At 34.9% G+C, this 19,700-nt stretch overlaps 1 protein-coding gene across 1 annotated transcript in view; it reads left to right on the top strand.

Moving 5' to 3' along the window:
• The window catches only part of CASK (peripheral plasma membrane protein CASK), a 408,349-nt gene that overhangs the window by 76,237 nt on the left and 312,412 nt on the right, over positions 1 to 19,700 (top strand). The window contains exons 5-9 of the mRNA XM_077429351.1: positions 2,378 to 2,559; positions 8,520 to 8,695; positions 15,684 to 15,806; positions 15,881 to 16,073; positions 18,404 to 18,519. Of these exons, the coding sequence (XP_077285477.1) occupies positions 2,378 to 2,559; positions 8,520 to 8,695; positions 15,684 to 15,806; positions 15,881 to 16,073; positions 18,404 to 18,519 (790 nt within the window). The remainder of the gene's footprint in view (positions 1 to 2,377; positions 2,560 to 8,519; positions 8,696 to 15,683; positions 15,807 to 15,880; positions 16,074 to 18,403; positions 18,520 to 19,700) is intronic.

Genomic DNA, 19,700 nt, shown 5'->3' with positions numbered 1-19,700 from the left:
AAAGCATGCCGCGATGTGTGTAAATCAGAAATAGCCGTTCAAAATTCAAGTACATCAGCACTAATAAAGCTTCTTAAAACACATAATATATACATATATATATCCAAATGAAAAACGACAGAGTGACACGTCAATTACTTTGGTTTTTATCGCCTTTTATATAATAAATAATTTAAAATCTGGAAGTTTTTGATTTTGATTTTGGACCCGTACCCGTCGGGTTTTCAAAATATTGGACCCGGATCCGTCGGATTTTGAAAACCCGGGTTTTCAGAAATCTTAGCTTCTGTGTAATCCTCTGAAATAAGGGAAGCAATGCGAGTTCACGTGGAAAACCATCAAGATGTAATATACTGCTTTGGGACTTTTCGCTTGTTTAAAAAAAAATACGAAATGTTAAATGCCAACGTCTGCATAGTGGTTTTGAATATATTATATACAAGTTGTTTTACCCGGCGTCGCTCAGTATTTGTAATATAAACAGCTTAAACATGGCGAATCTAATAGTAAATATTCATTTGTTTTTTTATGAAATTTATTTGAATCGAAAAAAATATATATCGAATCTTCATAGAAACTGTTTTGTTTATCAAGTTCCCCTCCGACGAATGCCCCCGAAGTTCCATATTCCATAAATATTTACATATGTACATACAAGGTCTCTTTCGAAATTATATATTAAATTGGTTTTGAATTGTACCCTTCTTGTTTTAAGATTACTACAAATGTATTTATTGTCAAGGAACAGGTTGCGTAGAACTCTTTCTTTTTTTTAAATTTTCATTTATCTAACTCTGAGATGTGTAGTGGGGGGTGGAACTCAACATTTGAAGCTCGAATGAAAATTTGAATGTGGTAAAATATGAAGTTTTCGTTTTACAACATTTCTTGGCAGAGGAACCTTTGCTCTAGTAGTTTGTATGAATTTTGAATGCGTTGCCGTAACAAAATGCAAGTGCGCCGTTGCATCTGGAAATGCGATGGGAGCAAAAGGAGAAAATGGGGTGTGGGAGTCTGTCTCTTTGAATTTTTTATCGATTTCCCGCAAAGGAGCGTCCGCCAAATCGTTACGGGAATTTGCGACGGAAGCTGGGAAATCGGGACACGTACGTAGTAGTTCTGTGTAGGTGGTGTGACGTGAAAAACGACCTTTCGTAAAGTGTGACAAATTATTTACGAATGTCTCTCAAACGTGAACACGCTCGACTTAGCTACATATATGTACATACATATATGTATACTTATATTATGAATGTACTTGGGTACATCCATAATATAAGTACATTACTTATACTATAATAACAAAATATTTCCATCTCCAATACATACAGTCTCTTTGATGTTTCTCGCACTTGTCGCCAATATGGGTCAAGGCTTTTCGAGAAAACGAGGACCAAGCCAAAATATATGGCATTTAAAGTTACATAAAGTCCTTTTGTGGCCACAAACGTCCTTAATGGTTAGAATATTCTAGTAATTTCTACTCTAACTTTGACACTTCTAAAAATTTTATACTTTTGTATGTATGTACATATGTACATATTTCAAATTTAGTAGGTACTTCTATATATTTGAAATTTGCGTAAGTCCACTTTTCTTCATTTTGAGAAATATCTCGCAAAAAAAAACATGTAATGGTTTGCGTTTTACAATATTTATAAATACTGGTGGCTTGTAATACGTTTTTCTGCTTTTCCGAGATTCTGGACATATCGAATTAAAATAAGTGATAAAAATTTGTGAATTAAGTCAAACAGAAATAATGTATTTGGAACTGAAAATTGGACTTCCGCCACTTTCAAATATAACGGATCATATATTATATGATGATTATTGTTATTAAAAGATTTTATATTTATTATGTCATGAAATCGTATTATTGATACGATTCACAAAATAATAGGGGGTGTATTTTCTTTCTTTGAAAAATATTTAAAATCGTGTAAGGGATTTTTCGAGTTTGGAGTTAAAGACGCAGCTAGTTGTGGTAGCGGTAGTTTATTGTTGTTTTGTCGAGGAGCCAGCTCCGGATGGATCACGGAACATATCTGCCGAATATCAGCGTGTACTTTCAGCACAGCGAGATCATATGTCAATGGGTCGCGAGACCTTATTGGTCGTTGTATACGGTTTATTGTTGTAATTTTAGTTGTTGATTTTGTTATTTTTTACATATTCATTAGCAATTTGATACTAAATAAATAAATACGCGAGATCAGGTGATTAGTGCTAGTAAACCAATGGTCGACGAGCACCAATCATCCAATGTATAGAATTTTTAAAATATGCCTCGGTGAGGTGAAAACAGTGAAAGTCTATAATAGATTGTATGAAATATTCTCCAAAACATTAGTCATTGTTTGTTTATTTTTTACAGCCATTACATGAGACAGATATTGGAGGCTCTTCGCTATTGTCACGAGAACGACATCATCCACAGAGACGTGAAGCCTCATTGTGTGTTGTTGGCGAGCCGAGAGAATTCAGCACCTGTCAAGCTGGGCGGATTCGGGGTGGCTATTCAGTTGGCTGCTGGTCAGGCTGCTGCTGGACCACCAGGTACCCTGGCACATCTATCGTCCACACACTACACAAAAATACACACGAGGGCGTCCTAGCTTCTTCTCTTTTTAACCACATCATTTTAATCTGTATTAACCACTCGGTTGCCATTTATATTGTAAAATAATTAATAAAAAATGACGAATAAAATATCAGTTTATTTAAAAATAATTTATTATTTATTATAGGCATTTTAACTATTTTCAAAATATTTTTGACATCTTTGTGGTAAATACTGATTCATTTCATGATATTAACATTCGTTTTATGTATGTATGTTTTTTGGGTATACAATAAAAGGTTTCTTTTTTCCCTTCTCGAAAATAATTGTGTCCAAAAATTAACGATCTTTTAGTTCGAATCAAATATTCATTTAATATTAATTTGTATTTTTTTTAACAAATTAAGTATTTTATTGTTTTTGAATTTATAATCATTCAGTTTTACGTTGTTTCACTGGCGATTGACAAAATTCATGTTATATAATATTATAGATGGGTATGAAATTCGGTTATTTGAAGAATTCGGCTGTGGTAAAATATAAAAAAATATCTTATTAAAATCTTGAAGTTTGAATTATGAATAATCCTCTTAACTTGTATTTGTTTTTGTATTATTATAAAATATTGTGTAATAATACAACAAAAAAACTTTTATTTGTTTTTGTATTATTATACAATATTGATGTGCTTCTTAGTTTTTCAATATTGCGAAACATTTCAAATAAGAATTATTCTCGATATTTTTTCGGCGTACACGTATGTATTTGTATATTTTTATAATTTATTACTTCATTTAATTTGTCAAGCGTGGATTTTCATAACGGTAGACATTTGTAGGGGTCGATTTGTGTAGCGACATATCGAGGATGTCTCGAGGGTTGGAAAGTTTCCGGTGGATTTGCAAATATTTGATTCGAAATCGCGATCCCGAGGGATATCTCGAGAGCGTTTATTAAAAAGAAATATTCCAGGGTACTTGCATTCTCGTAGAGTGTTGAGCATTTTAATGAAATGTCGCTACCGGGTGTGCACAAAAAAATGAGCACTCATTAAAAATACGAGATTTAGAGTTGCACTTACTTTATTTAGTGTATCATTAGAGGTGGTGGAATAATTCATTACAAATATTCATGTTATTTATACACATCTACGTATAATATTTTTATGTATTTGTGGGTTTTTCACAAAAATACAGAGCCGATATTGAATTTAACTTTTGAGTATTGAGTAATTGAGTATTTTGGGTAAAATTAAATAATAAAAGTTAAGAGTTGCTGTTGTGTGTAAGCATTTCAAGTTGTGATCATTTTTGATAACATTGTAATCATATTCACACGTTCTACTTCTTGTAATTTAATTTGTGTCGTGTAATTTTGCATATTTTAAATTATAATTCATATTCATTTGTATGCTTTATGTGTTTATTATTTATTTTCATATAATTTGTTATTATTTATTTTGCGTTAACGCTACTAATGTCATTAATAATTGCACACAACACTGTACATTTTTTGCACATTTCATCTATTATTTAATAAACCACTTTTCAAATTATTTTGAGTTTTATTTTGATTTCATTTTTTACTTTATCTTTATTTCTATTTTCTTATGTGTATGTTCTTGTGTATGTCAAACCTTTTTGAAATGCTCATGTGCTTTTAGAATGTTTTTTAATTATTACCTGTTTAACAAATACATTATTGAGTGGATGATGATCAACATTTACTTATAACAACACGATTGTTTCGGTTTTTCTTATTTTAGATTTTTATTCTTTGATGAATAATTTGCCTATTATTAGGATTTGCATAGTTAAAATTAATTAAGATTTCTTTTCAGCACAAAAGTATATATTTTTCTTATAATTGATTTGACGAAATCATATTGAACTGCAACGATATTATAATTGCCTAGCTTTTTTACAGTGTGTACAGCATGATTCAAATATAACTTTTTATCGAATGTTTTAGTCGCACATTTAATTGTGCAACTATGACTTAAATTTTTGTTTATATATGTAATATAGATATTACTTAGACTAGAGTGTATTGGATCATACTCTACACATGAGGAAGGCTTGCTAATTTAGTGACAGTAAAGTTTATGTCTTCATTTAGAACGGGATGATCATTATTGTTATTATTATTATAATTTATGTTACTTATTTTTATTTTTTTATGATGACAGATAGAGATCAGCACGCTTCGCAGCAGTGTTGCTTGCATGACACATTTGTGCAAAACACTCAAAAGAGGAGGACCTATATTTATGAATGGCAATTTAATTCGACAGGTCCCCCTCATTTCGAATTCTCCGATTCAGTTTCAAGCCGAGCACAATTCATTTATTTTTTATAAGCTTTAGATAGAACTTTTTGAGGGCTTTTCGTCCCGCTATGTCCAAATTTTGTTATAAAAAGCTGAACCCTTTCTCAGAACTGGTGTCCGACTGCCGGCCTGTGTTGAGCTCCAAGGGCCAACTATACCTCAAGTCCGATGGCGAGGGTAAGAAGCCTCAAGTCCTAAAATCCGCATGGAAGGGTCTTGATCCTCACCAGCCTTGTCGCGTCACTGATAGCATTTGTTTTGATTAATACAATGAACAAAAACAAAACTGCATACATATTATGCATTTGTTGCTCACGAGCATCTGTGAACGTTCACCAACACAATATGGCTGTCAATCACCCGCTTTTTTGATAAAATATCCCACCACGTGTGCACCTAACAATGAAATAATTTGATATGTTGTTTATTAACCACGTGTTTTTGTGTTCATTCATCATTTTTTTCGTTTTCATGATTCATATTTAACATACATACATATGTATCTATGTCATGAATCGACATATTTTTTAGATGTATCGCCGAGGTTTTTTTTTAAGAGATTCAAATTACTTAATAAATCTGTTAAATTGAATAAATCTGTTCGCGCGAATTTTAAATGTAATTTGTGATATTATTGGTTCTCAGAAATTGATCTAGTTAAGTTTGATATTTGTACGTATTATGTAGTATTTGGGTTTATTCATGGAGTAAATTCAAATCGTATAAATTTAATGTACATAATTATGTATTTGTATAGGCGAACAAGTTATTTCATTGTTGTGCTTCCTGCACAAAAATAGCAAAAGTATTTGATTTCAGACGAATTTTTTCTTATTCATTATCATCATTATCAACATGAAATCATTAACATTTTTTTATAGTATTGTTTTTCGTTATTCCCAACTTATTAACATTGCAATTTTTGCATGATATTTAAATTTTTATATAATCATTAGCCATATAGACATAGGTTTATTGCAATCACTGAAGTTGACGACTGGAGCTGTAGTAAAAACGTTATTTTTTGCCGTGTGTGATTTGATATCCAATTCTTCTTAGATGACGTAGCTAATGTACTTATTTTTATTATATGAAAATATATTTATGTTAATTTAGTCCATTTAAATAAGTTTATTTAAAATATATTTAAATATATAATAAATATTTAAAATATGATTAAATTCAATTGTGTACTTCATAAAATGTCGATAATTTTAATTAAATACTTTCACTATCACGTAGAGCAAATCCGTTTGAAAATCAACTTTGTATGATGAGATTATAGTCGTTCTTAAAGCGTGTTTTGTTTCGTGAGTTTCGTCGATTCACCTTCACACTGAGCACACAGTACATGATAACACAGTTCAAGACTATTTATAGCATAATGTAATATTTAATTTGTCATAACTACATAATATCATGTATATTGTATTTTCTCACACTTTCAGGCCACTGAGTGTACCCAAAATTTTCATTTGAAATATATGATAATTCTAATTATAGTAGGTGGTTTAGAGGGGGTGGGATAGAGGAAAGAGGAGGTAGTAATTTGTCTTCTCTCTCCTGTTTTTGTTGTCTCCATTTGCTAGGCGGTGTCGTTTGTTGTTTTGCTTTTGTCCGAAGAACACTTAGTGGAAAGAAAACAAAGCTTATTATACACAGCCCCGAGAAATTGTTTGCACCAATTCAATTACAAAGATCAAAATGGATCGACTCGAGTTTAAAATACCCGAGTACTCGCACCTTAATGTTTGCATCTACATATTTATAAACTTGGCTAAGAACTAACTCACCACAAAAGCAGCTATCAACTAATTTATTGCGTATTTCAACTACAATGGACTTTTATAATTGAGACAGATTCAAGGAAATTAATAAATAAGGTAGAAAATTGGAAAATTACTATAAAATTCTTAGCACAGTATTTTTTGATTAATTGTATTTACAAGCAAACCTTGTTTAGTTTCCTACACATTATGTCGTAGCCTGAATGTGTTAATTTTCTATCGTAAGACTTGTAAGTTTAATAGGTTTCAAACTATGCGTATTTCGTGCCTGAAGTGGTTAATTAATAAGTTCCTGTCGTACATATATGTACATATGTACGTACATATTTACATACATAGTTTCTTGTCATTGTCTTCTAGCATCTACGTAAACCGATGTTTCTCAATCTTTGACCAATGGGTGTAAATATAATGAATATGTGTGTCATGTTTGTATCTTCCAACAACATACTCGTGGAAATTGAGTATGTTGGTTATTAATGATCGATCTTTGTGGGGATTTACATATCTATAAACATTGAAAAGTTATTTCAATTTTCAATAACGTCATTTTGAATAAATTATTATCGTCGCTTGTCAAATTGTGTTTCCGTAAAATAATTTATCGTTGATTGGGGATTAAACCGCAAGACATGTTGTTATTAAACGTATACTTAGTATTCATAATCTGTCGTTTGATTATTATATAAACATCGTTTGTAATAAACCCTTATCACCATCACTATCTTCATCATCGCCATTCGATGTGTGTGTTTGTGTTTTGTTTTATTATTATTACTAGCTTAGAATGTTGTTTGTTCATTAGCGCTTGATTTGCAATATTGTTCGCACAACGGCTTCTGCTTGTTTTCGATATGAATGTTATTAATTTTGATATTATTATATAACTTTTATATTATGTGATGCACAGTTTATTGAAATTTTATTAAAGAAAATATAATACCGTTGATTAATTACACTGTGCAACATAAAGCTAGAATTGGACAAAATTTTAATTGTGCTTAATACGGGACCATTGAGTTTGAATATGATGTTGTGTTCCGGACACAACACTGATCTTAAAATATTCATTGATATTGATTGATATCATACATTTGTATGCATGTATGATAAATGACAATTGAAAATATAACCATTTGATTTTTTATTATTATTTATACTAGATTTAAAAATAATGTATAGCATAATAACGATACATGACAAAATCTTATTAAAAGAAGATTTTGTCACGTATCGTTATTGTGCTATACATTTTTTTTTAAATTTTGTATAAATAATAATAAAAAATCAAATGGTTATATTCCCACTGATTTTTTGATGGACCACTGGTTTGAATCTGATTACTACATAAATGTAGTAATCAGATTCGAACCAGTGGACTTAAATATTCAGTATGTTTTATAGAATACGAAAGAAGATATTTTGATTGGTTTGTTATCTTCTAATCTACAGTGCTTTTGAAACTGACTACAATTGTAAATCATCTTTTTTGAAAATATATCGATAATTAAATATACACGTATACTTATAGATGTTCAAGTATGTATGTCTGTTGTAATAATATATGTAAAATCGGTATTTCAGCGATATTACCGCTCAATGTTATTGAACCGAGTAAAAACGTGATTTCATTAAGCACTTAAGAGGCATATTAAATTGAAATTGATATTGATTTGTTTCCAAATCCCGTTTGCCTAGCTCCATATACATATGTACATACATTTTTAAATTATGTATGTGTGTATTTTACCTACATACACACAATGTTGCTAGCTACTGAGTCAACAATAATTTACATTAACTCGTGTTGTAACGCTAACGAATGGTCTGAATATGTTCAGGACGCATAGGAACCCCGCACTATATGGCACCGGAAGTGGTTTCGAATCAATTGTACGGCAAACCGGTGGATGTGTGGTCTGCTGGTGTGCTGCTCCATGTCCTACTCAGCGGTGCACTTCCCTACAACGGAACCAGGGAACGTCTGTTCGAGAGCATATGTCGGGGTAGACTTAGGGTGAGAATTTTTTTTATTTACCTTCATATATGTATATACATATGTATAATATATATACATAATCACATTATTTGGAGCGTGTTAAGTGCTTCTTATACATTGTACATAAGTGTTGATGTCATAACTTATTGTCCAAATTGGACTTTTGCGTGTTTTTAAATTTTTATTTCAACTATTTTACATGATTTTATTAAAATTTTAATGAACTAACATAAGTGCCGAAAATTTTTATTTTTTTTGGTTTTAAAATCAGTGAAAGTCTCGTAGTCTGTTTATTTCTTTTCGGGATGTTGAATATGTATATAAAAAAGTAATTATTAGTTTTGCACTTAAAATGTGTTTATTTCAAAATGTATATGTATTTTTTTATGCTTATTCCCTATAAAGCAGCGGTTTCCAAACTTTATGCTACTACGCCTCCCTAAAAAAAAATTTTTTTCCGCGCCTCCCTACCTTTTATTTTTAATAGATATAATAATATAGACACGTTTTAAATAATAAACCCTTATTTAAAAATAAAATACTGAACTCTACAATAGACAGAATAATAAAAAGGTTTTGCTATAACATAAATTTATACGAACACGTACATATATTTATTTTTATATTAAATTACTAATTAAACTACATCTAACACATCAAAATTGAATGCGAAGGATGTTGTTGTTTATTGGCACAAAGTTTATCAAATCTTGGGGGCAATATGGAGAGTGCCACTCGTAACTCCTTTTCGACTATTAACCTGGCTCGATATTTGGTTTTCATTGCAGCTAGTGCCGAAAAGCCCGTTTCGCATAAATAAGACGTTACGAACGGTAGCAGCACTTGCATTTCTTTGCAATACAAAGATTCATACTCTCCACTAGGATTCATCCAAAATTTAATTTTGGTTTCATTTTGAAACTTTTGTTTTAGTGAGCTATCGCATGATAATTCTATCAATTTTTATTTTTCGATGGTTGTCAGCTCGAATTCGTCTTCTTCATTGTAGTTAAATGGATTCTGTATCCAGAAAAACTTTGAGAAATCAAGGTTTTTGAAATAATTGGAAAAATGCAGCACTAAAACATCCAAGTGGTCGGTAAAAATATTTTTACTTGCTTCAATATTGGCTGTGGCCCAGAAATCTTTGGGAAGTGAAAACCTATCCAACCCATTCTTTTGTAAATTTGATTTCCATGTGCCTCTTCATGACGGTTTTCTTCGAGAAAGGTTGCTATTTCTTCTTTGAGTTCAAACACCCTTTAGAATCATTTTTGCACGAGATAGCCAGAGAACTTCACAATAATACAAAAGTGAGGTATAATTGGCTTCCATATCAGCACACAGCTTTGCAAACAGCTTTGCTCTCAAAGGACTATTCTTAATGTAGTTTATAATTTTTATAACTTTTGTAAAAATGCTGTTCAGTTCCTCGCTCATATTTTTTGACAATAGAGCTGCTCTGAGAATCATACAGTGTGTCCAGATAGCACGTGGTACTTTCTTTTTGATCAATGCTTTAAGACCTGCTTTGTGTCCGGACATTGAGTGAGCTCCGTCGGTACACAGTCCAATTATTATTTTATGTCGTTCACAACGTAATTATTTCACTTTATGTCGTTTTCTTCAACAAAACTGTCTATTATATTAAAAATTTCAATGGATGTGGTCTTCCCAAGAATGTGTTTGCAAAATAATATATCTTCTTATATATTATTATCCGCGACATATCGAACATATGCAATTAAATGGGCATCTTTAGCTAAAACAGAGCGTTTGCAAAGCCGCAATTTTTAAAATCTTCTTCTCCGGATAATTTTTTATTGGAATTAAATTTATATATAAAAATGAAAGAAAAATAAAAATAAACGTTCATGCATTGAATTTTTACTGTTAAGCTACGATATGAAGTTTTATTTATTTGTAGATATTATGGTATGAAAATTATTTTTTTATTAAAAAGTTTTGGCGCCTCCCCTGGCAATAGTCCGCGCCTCCCAGTTTGGAAACCGCTGCTATAAAGTAAATAATCACAGCATGAAAATTTCAATAAAAGACATAAATATTATAATTATGTACATATACGTATGTAATACATTAGGCCGGAGCGAAAAATGTGAATTTTGGATTATCATCGATGCACCTAGTGGAAAATTTTCGTCGTATCAAGGGAACAGATTTTAAATTTATTCGATTTAACTCGACAAAATTTTTGAAAAATCATCTGTTTTGGCCTCCTTAGATTTTATAAAATCAGTAATATTTTTCGACATTTTTTGAGTTCATTATTAATTTTTTAAATTAGCTAATAGCTTAAATTATATATAACTAAAATGTAGTTGCCCAAAACGACACTGTGGCCAAACATTTAAATAACAAAAAAATTACACGAAAAAGAAAAAGAAAAATATACTCAAGGAAGCTCTCGACAACTTTTATTTTTAAAATAATCATGGGAGTATGAATATTCATTAGTCAAAACTTATCACAATTGATCCGAATAAACTAATCTATGGAAATCCAAAATTCGCATTATTTGCTCCGGCCTATGTACATTGTAGGTGGTTAAAACATACATGTATGTACATATGTATGTATGCAATAACTCAATATCTCAAATTGTACGACTGCAAAATATTTGAATGCAGCCACTAGACTAAGGCTTTTATAACAAGTTTCCATTCGTATCTGTTTTGGCAACTCTCATCCATTCCACCCCATACATTTTCCTAATTTCGTCTACCTATCTTCCTTCGGCCTTTCTTTTATACCCTTTTACATTCCATTTTAGCTCTTGTTTTGTTCATTTTTCTAGCTATTAGCCCGCCCATTGCCATTTCGATCTCTTCGCTCACACCATTATATCTACTACCCTTATTTATACTTCTTACCCACGTATTCCGTTTCCTAAATTATACAAATGTAAGAAATTCAGTGCGATACAATTATAAAGAAATAACAAAGTATAAGATAGACGTAAATCAGTCAGTGGATAGTTAGTTGGTGTTTATTCTGGTTTATTGTTTATTGTTTACTAGCTGTATTACCCGGCTTCGCTCAGTGTTTATAATATAAACCGCTTAAACATGACTAAGCTAATTTAATTAAAAAAAAAAAAAAATTAAAAAAAAATTTAAAAATTAAAAAAAAAAATAAAAAAAAAATAAAAAAAAAATCAAAAAAAAAAATCAAAAAAAAAAATAAAAAAAAAAAATTAAAAAAAAAATAAAAAAAAAATAAAAAAAAAATAAATTTTTTTTTTTTAAAAATCAAAAAAAAAAAATCAAAATTTTTTTTTGCCTTCTAGGGCTTCGCCCTCGGCGCCCCCCTGAGCCTTTGCCTTCTAGGGCTTCGCCCCTCCACGCCCCATGAGCAATTGCCGTTTAGGGCTTCGCCCCCCTTAGTTAATGCCTTTTAGGGCTTCGCCACTCCGCACCCCCATGATTAAATGCCGTCTAGGGCTTCGCCCCCCTTAGTTAATGCCTTTTAGGGCTTCGCCCCCCGCGCCCCCAAGATTAATTGCCGTTTAGGGCTTCGCCCCCCTTAGTTAATGCCTTTTAGGGCTTCGCCCCTCCGCGCCCCCATGATTAAATGCCGTCTAAGGCTTCGCTCCCATGATCAGTTGCCTTTTAGGGCTTCGCCCCCCACGCCCCCAAGATTAATTGCCGTTTAGGGCTTCGCCCCCCTTAGTTAATGCCTTTTAGGGCTTCGCCCCTCCGCGCCCCCATGATTAAATGCCGTCTAAGGCTTCGCCCCCATGATCAGTTGCCTTTTAGGGCTTCGCCCCCCGCGCCCCCAAGATTAATTGCCGTTTAGGGCTTCGCCCCCCTTAGTTAATGCCTTTTAGGGCTTCGCCCCCCGCGCCCCCAAGATTAATTGCCGTTTAGGGCTTCGCCCCCCTTAGTTAATGCCTTTTAGGGCTTCGCCCCTCCGCGCCCCCATGATTAAATGCCGTCTAAGGCTTCGCCCCCATGATCAGTTGCCTTTTAGGGCTTCGCCCCTCCGCGCCCCCATGATTAATTGCCGTCTAGGGCTTCGCCCCCCTTAGTTAATGCCTATTAGGGCTTGCGCCCCATGAGGCTGGGCCCCCCGGGCCCCCTTCGGGGCCCCACGGGGCTGCGCCCCTTGTGGCGCCCCCTTTTGAGCCCCATGGGGCTGCGCCCCATGAGGCTGGGCCCCCCGGGCCCCCTTCGGGGCCCCACGGGGCCCCACGGGGCTGCGCCCCTTGTGGCGCCCCCTTTTGAGCCCCATGGGGCTGCGCCCCATGAGGCTGGGCCCCCCGGGCCCCCTTCGGGGCCCCACGGGGCTGCGCCCCTTGTGGCGCCCCCTTTTGAGCCTCATGGGGCTGCGCCCCATGAGGCTGGGCCCCCCGGGCCCCCTTCGGGGCCCCACGGGGCTGCGCCCCTTGTGGCGCCCCCTTTTGAGCCCCATGGGGCTGCGCCCCATGAGGCTGGGCCCCCCGCGCCCCCTTCGGGGCTTCACGGGGCTGCGCCCCTTGTGGCACCCCCTTTTGAGCCCCATGGGGCTGCGCCCCATGAGGCTGGGCCCCACGGGGCTGCGCCCCTTGTGGCGCCCCCTTTTGAGCCCCATGGGGCTGCGCCCCATGAGGCTGGGCCCCCCGGGCCCCCTTCGGGGCCCCACGGGGCTGCGCCCCTTGTGGCGCCCCCTTTTGAGCCCCATGGGGCTGCGCCCCATGAGGCTGGGCCCCCCGCGCCCCCTTCGGGGCTTCACGGGGCTGCGCCCCTTGTGGCACCCCCTTTTGAGCCCCATGGGGCTGCGCCCCATGAGGCTGGGCCCCACGGGGCTGCGCCCCTTGTGGCGCCCCCTTTTGAGCCCCATGGGGCTGCGCCCCATGAGGCTGGGCCCCCCGCGCCCCCTTCGGGGCTTCACGGGGCTGCGCCCCTTGTGGCACCCCCTTTTGAGCCCCATGGGGCTGCGCCCCATGAGGCTGGGCCCCCCGGGCCCCCTTCGGGGCCCCACGGGGCTGCGCCCCTTGTGGCGCCCCCTTTTGAGCCCCACGGGGCTGCGCCCCTTGTGGCGCCCCTGGCGGGGCCCCATGAAACTACTCGCTTTGCGCCCCCGCGGGGGTGAATCCATTGAATCGAAAAAAACAAATCGGCGCCCATGGATCGAAAAAAAAAAAAATCGAATCACGTGTTCGATGACGTCACCGATCTACGGACGAAGACGACGACGACGACGACCAAGGATATTTACATACATACAAAGTCTCTTTCCAAATTATAGATTAGATAGATTCTGGTTTATTGTTTACCTTTTTAATCAGAAATCGAATATTCTGCATTTTTTCAATTTGAATATTGACATATTGTGTTTTGATGCTCGACCACGTGCAGTTTTTATGAAAATTGCTAAGCTCGGAGTCGAAGGTTGTAATTGAAAAATATCATTACAGGACTTGGATGTCTGATGGTAGAATTTGTCGAATTTTTAATTTATTTTTGTGAATATTTAAGGTTCATTCTTAATTTATTGTATTCGTTACAGTCGAAGTCTATTTACAGTTGTAATACCTATATATTGTATGTATATTCCAACTGGCGTTTTAGGTAATTAATATTCGAATACAAATCAACTAGTAAATTATAACTCTAAAAGCGCAAATACACTTTCAACAATGAGCGCCAGTTGTAATATAATATCTTTGACAGTTATGATGTTGCTAAGAATGTTTTAGAATTCAATAATGCGTTGATATTTGCTAGGTATCACGAATTATGGTAATGAGTATCGTATTAAGATAACTCTAAGAATGTGTTCAAAACAAAAATGTGACTTTCCAAATCAATTTACTAGTCAAGTAACGTTTTCACGAAAACCTAACCTCTCCATCTAAATTGGTACCAACTTATAGTTGAACTGTATTTTCAGTCATCGTATATTTTGACCAGTTGGAATGTAATTCTCCATATGAATCAACTTACGTGGGTTAGATGGAATATATTACAACTAGTCAAAATATATTACAATTGAAAATACACTTACACTATAACGATAGTTTTTTACCAGGTTAGATGAAATATATTCCAACTAGTCAAAATATATTACAACTGAAAGATACACTTCAACTGTAACATAAATACATACATGTATGTATGTATGTACATACATATATACTATGCATGTACGTTTCTTCTTATCCCACTGTTCTCATAGGAAGGTATGAATTGTATAGGTACATGATACTAGCACCTCTTTCTAAACACCTGAAACTGTAAAAGTTTAATGCATAATGAATGTTCCAAAAATTAAGTTAGTATCTACATACGTATACTGTACATATTATATGTATGTATGTATATAAGGCTTACAACAGCCAATGCGCAAGCGCCGACATATAATATTATTTTGTTTTATTATATTTGTTTTTATAATTTTCTTCAACGCCGCCATATTGGGCATGTTGTTGTTCAATTTCGCGTTCACCTTTACGTCTCCTCAGATATGAAATGAGACGAGGCAGCGGCAAAAATCGATTTCGATAACTAATTAGCTCGGGGTGAGTGATCTTTTCACTGTATGGATGTCAAAAATTCAATTCTTATCAAGTGCACAAAAGTATGCAACAGTCAACTAATATTTCTATAAATAAACTACGGGCTAGGCTTGCGAGATGGGTTTGGATTGGTCGGATATGTGTATGTGTGTATGTATGTACATATTTATTTAATAAAATTATGGAATGAAGCCAACACACACAGCAGTACACGATATCCCGTTTCCTGGTTACAAAGTCTATGTCACAGGCGATTATTATTAATATAGTAGATAATGTGGAAGTAATAATGTAGTATTCGGTAATCATTTTCCTGGAATATTCGTTGTTCCATTCATGTAAACGACACATTTATTTGTTGGTCATTATTACTGCAAGTATTTTTTTTAGATGCCATCGTACAAATAATAATCCATATAAGCTTTAATGTCATAAATTTTATAATAAAGATGATTGGTTTTATAAAAATATAATGTTTTTCCTTTAAAGTTTGATTCGCCCAATTGGGAATGTATAAGCGACGCGGCCAAAGATTTGGTGAAGCGAATGCTCACCGTAGACCACACGCATAGAATTACCATACAAGAGGTACTCAATCACAGATGGCTCAGGGTGAGTGTTTTGAGAAGGTGCTATTTATATTTGATGAGATGAAAAAATATTGCACGATCGTTGTTCCATTTCAGGATAGAGACAAGCAAATGAGGATCCACTTAGGCGAAACTGTTGAGGAATTGAAGAAATTTAATGCTCGTCGAAAGCTACGAGGGGCTGTCCTTGCGGCTGTGGCCAGTCCCCGTTGGACAGACTGCGATGATCCTGATCGAGAGCCGAGTGATAGCTTTTCTGATTGTGGCGATGATGAAGCAACGTCTTCAGGTGAGATGTTGTTTGAAACATTTTTAGTGTAAATCGATCGCTATTCCTAAATTCACTTGTTTTCTTGGTATATTTAATTCAAATTTCGAACAATTTTTTTAGATAGTTTTGTAATAACATGGGAATTTGTTTTTATATGAAAAAGTCCATTATAGTATTATTTTGCTTATAACATATAAAAAGATATAGTGGTTGCGTTCATTTTTAGCACCGAGAGGTTACCGGGTTCGATCTCATTGTAATATTTAATGTTGCTGGTCAGACTTGGATATTTGTGACTCCAAGTCGTTTCCTATCAGAGTTTTAAATTTATTTCAATTTATCTGATTTTATTGTTGAAACGGTACCTCCATCAAATTGGCACAAACCATCCTACCCGCTATGTCACAAATATTTGAATTTGATTTATGTACAATATGTAAAAAATTATGTACAAGTCTTAATCCATAGATGTCTCTATGGATTAATTAATTGTTAATTTCGTGTTCATCAGCCTCTCGAAATACAGCGATTTAGGTAATAAAACACGCTGCAATGTTTGTAATTTATTGTCTAGGAGGGCGCATTGGGGTTTACCTGTTAGGCGTTCCTGATATATGTATGTTTTATATTCATATGTTGTAAGGGATTTATAAACTATGGAAGCTTTTAAGTCGTTGTCGACTTTAATACTTGTAAAAAACTCTAATATAAAATAAATTTAAAAATATGTTAGGTTGGCAATGATCGTGAAAGGGGTAATCTTGGTAACACTTTACGATGTCGGCCCGCTCATTAAGCGGTGGCCCAAAAAAAGGGAATTCTCCGCAGAAATAGTGCGAATTTCTTCGTGCAAAAAATTCAATGCTTCTTTTTTTTTAGGTCGATTGTTGAACTGCGAATGAAAAAAAAACACGAGATTTATTATCTTGTATGCCGCGCCAGCCGGAGGAGCACGGCTCAGATTCCGTTTTCTTTACCGCGTAACTTTTTTAGTTTTCGCTTCTTTTTTTCCCCTAGTTGCCATTCTTTCATTCCTTCCGGTGCGGGGCTTTGTACTGTTCCGGTGTTCTTCTTTTATATTAGTTTCATTCCATTAAGGAGATTCCGCACTGAACTTAATCTCTAATTTGACCGCGTTTCAATCTTCCTTCTTTTCCCCGGGAATGTTGAGATTTCACCACATACTGAATAGTTGGCACAGTTCTATCACCCTTTTGCTTCGTGTTAAATAATTCGGAAGTGAATAATTATCACCGATTGTGGCCATGGGGACCACCTATTTACTGCTACACATCATTATAATACGTCGTATTTTTTATTCGAATAATTAATGGATTCAATGATCTCAAATATGCTGATATATTACATGTGAAAGTTATTTATCGTTTTGATGAATTCTCGCCGTAAATGTGTCAAATTTTTATTTTCACTACATGAAATCGTCGATAGGCTCTGATTTAACATTGTATATATGTATGTACATATGTACATACATACACCGAAGGAAATGTATGGAAAATTTACGGTACGACATTTTCTATTATGTATCATCTTTCTTGTTTGGCACAAATATCAAAAAAAAAAAATGTCTTATGAATGATCAAAATCTACTGATATAAATGTGAACGCGTGACATAAATTTATTTAGTATCGCCGTTAAATATAAAAAAAATACATACAATACAATTTCCTGTTGGAGTAAGATTTACATACATATATGTATGTATGTACATATACAATGATAGGAATACAAAGGAGAATTATTATTATAAACAATTTCTGTTTATCATAATAATTCTTGAACGAATAAGTCCATTTTTCACGACATTTTTAATGACATACATAGGTATAAATATGTATTATGTTTTAATTCAAAACATATTATTAATATTAAGAACGTGTTAGTCTCATACATACTCGAATTCATCTTAAAATCCAAAATCCGTATGTATTGTGTATTCCATCAAATTCGTAATTGTCGTTGATATTTTGTTATTTTTCCAAAAAATAAGTAATTTCAGAAAATTATAAATTTTACTTGAATAAATATATTTTCTGTATTTATTCTAAGAGTGAAATAATTTACTTGAATAAATATATTTTCTGTATTTATTCTAAAGTTTTTCACTCGCGGTTGAACGTTTGAGAGTATGTATATAGTTGTAATCGCCCCGATTTACGGATAAGTGAATTTCAATATCAGATAACCCTAATTTGGTGCAGCAGGCATTTATGTGTTTGACAACGTGTCCGTTCATGTACACATGTACATACGTGTATATATTTATATTTGTAATTTACCTGATATATAATGTATATAAATATTTTGTTTTATATTTGTGTTGCAGCCGTGAACCAAGTATTAGAATCCCTTGATGACATCAGCTGTCTTCAAGATCAATCCTGTGATCCGGATCTATTCGTCGGACTTTTATCAGATCGACAGCTGCATTCATTATTAGAGGTGAATAAATCGAATTTCTCTCTTCATTTTGATGTTTCAGTGCGACGTAATTTTGATGTTTCCCTACGTTTTGATGTACTGCTTGACGTATATTACATTTTCACACCCGAAATGGTTACTACACTTAACAATTTTACACTCGGGTTAAAAGCCTAAAGTTGACGCCATTGCAGTGTGTTGTTTGCCGCAGTTTCTCAAACATCAAAGTTCGCGACGTGTAAAGTAAGTTGCGCACTACTTACTAGTCGAGCTTTTGAGCTCGTTAGTGTTCTAACGAAACTTGTTCTTAAGGATTTTCTATGGGTTCTTGTAGTTTTTGACTAACACCGACGACTTCAGATGTGTCCAGTGTTGTTGATTGTGTTCTTTTTTTATTTTCCTTCAGGTTTATCCCATTTTCTACGTGTACACGATTTGTATTTATAATACTTTTTCACTCCGACCAGGACGAGGAAAAGTCATTTAATGAAAGAAGGGTCTTCGACCACGTTGCCCTTTGACTCTGTAACCTGGATATATTGCCGCCGAAAGGCAACGATCCTGTTTATTTATTGAAGTCCCGTACAGCTCTGTTTCTAGGGTACAAAGCGATTCTGCATATAAATCAGACACTTAATAACCAAAGTGGACGTGTCGGGCTTTGCATCTTTTACTAATTATTTTTAATTTCAGTAACAATTTTCGCAACTTTTTATTTATTAATCAATTGCCAACCCAAGTTTATTCCCCTATGTTTTGATAATTCTTTGCACCTTTTATGAATAAAAAAAAGAATTTGTTAGACGTTTTTGCTAATCGACGTAATCACGCACGATACGTATTATGTAGGTATCCTCATATTTCTGAAAAAAAAAAACAACCCACTACCATAGGTATAATATAAGACGTAATGGCATTGTTGTGGTAAGTAATGAGACAAATATGTTCCTGCGGGAAGGAAAAAGTATCATTGTTATAACTTTCCGAACAATATAATCCGCCTTATACGTCTATTCATTTTTTTGTTCTATCCTAAAGAGGCCATTTTCTACGGGAAAATTAATAAATTTGCCAGGGCTGTTTTTGCCCCGCAACTGTCGCAGATATTTGTTGGTTACATTTATATCGCAAGTATTTCATGCTTAAATATAGCAATGTTTTGATTTGTTAATATCAGCACGTGTTTATCGATTGTAATAGAT

This window comes from Arctopsyche grandis, chromosome 4 (genome assembly GCF_051622035.1).
Source record: "Arctopsyche grandis isolate Sample6627 chromosome 4, ASM5162203v2, whole genome shotgun sequence".
In the NCBI taxonomy this organism is placed as follows: Eukaryota; Metazoa; Arthropoda; class Insecta; order Trichoptera; family Hydropsychidae; genus Arctopsyche; species Arctopsyche grandis.
This window is presented reverse-complemented; position numbering and strand designations above follow the sequence as displayed.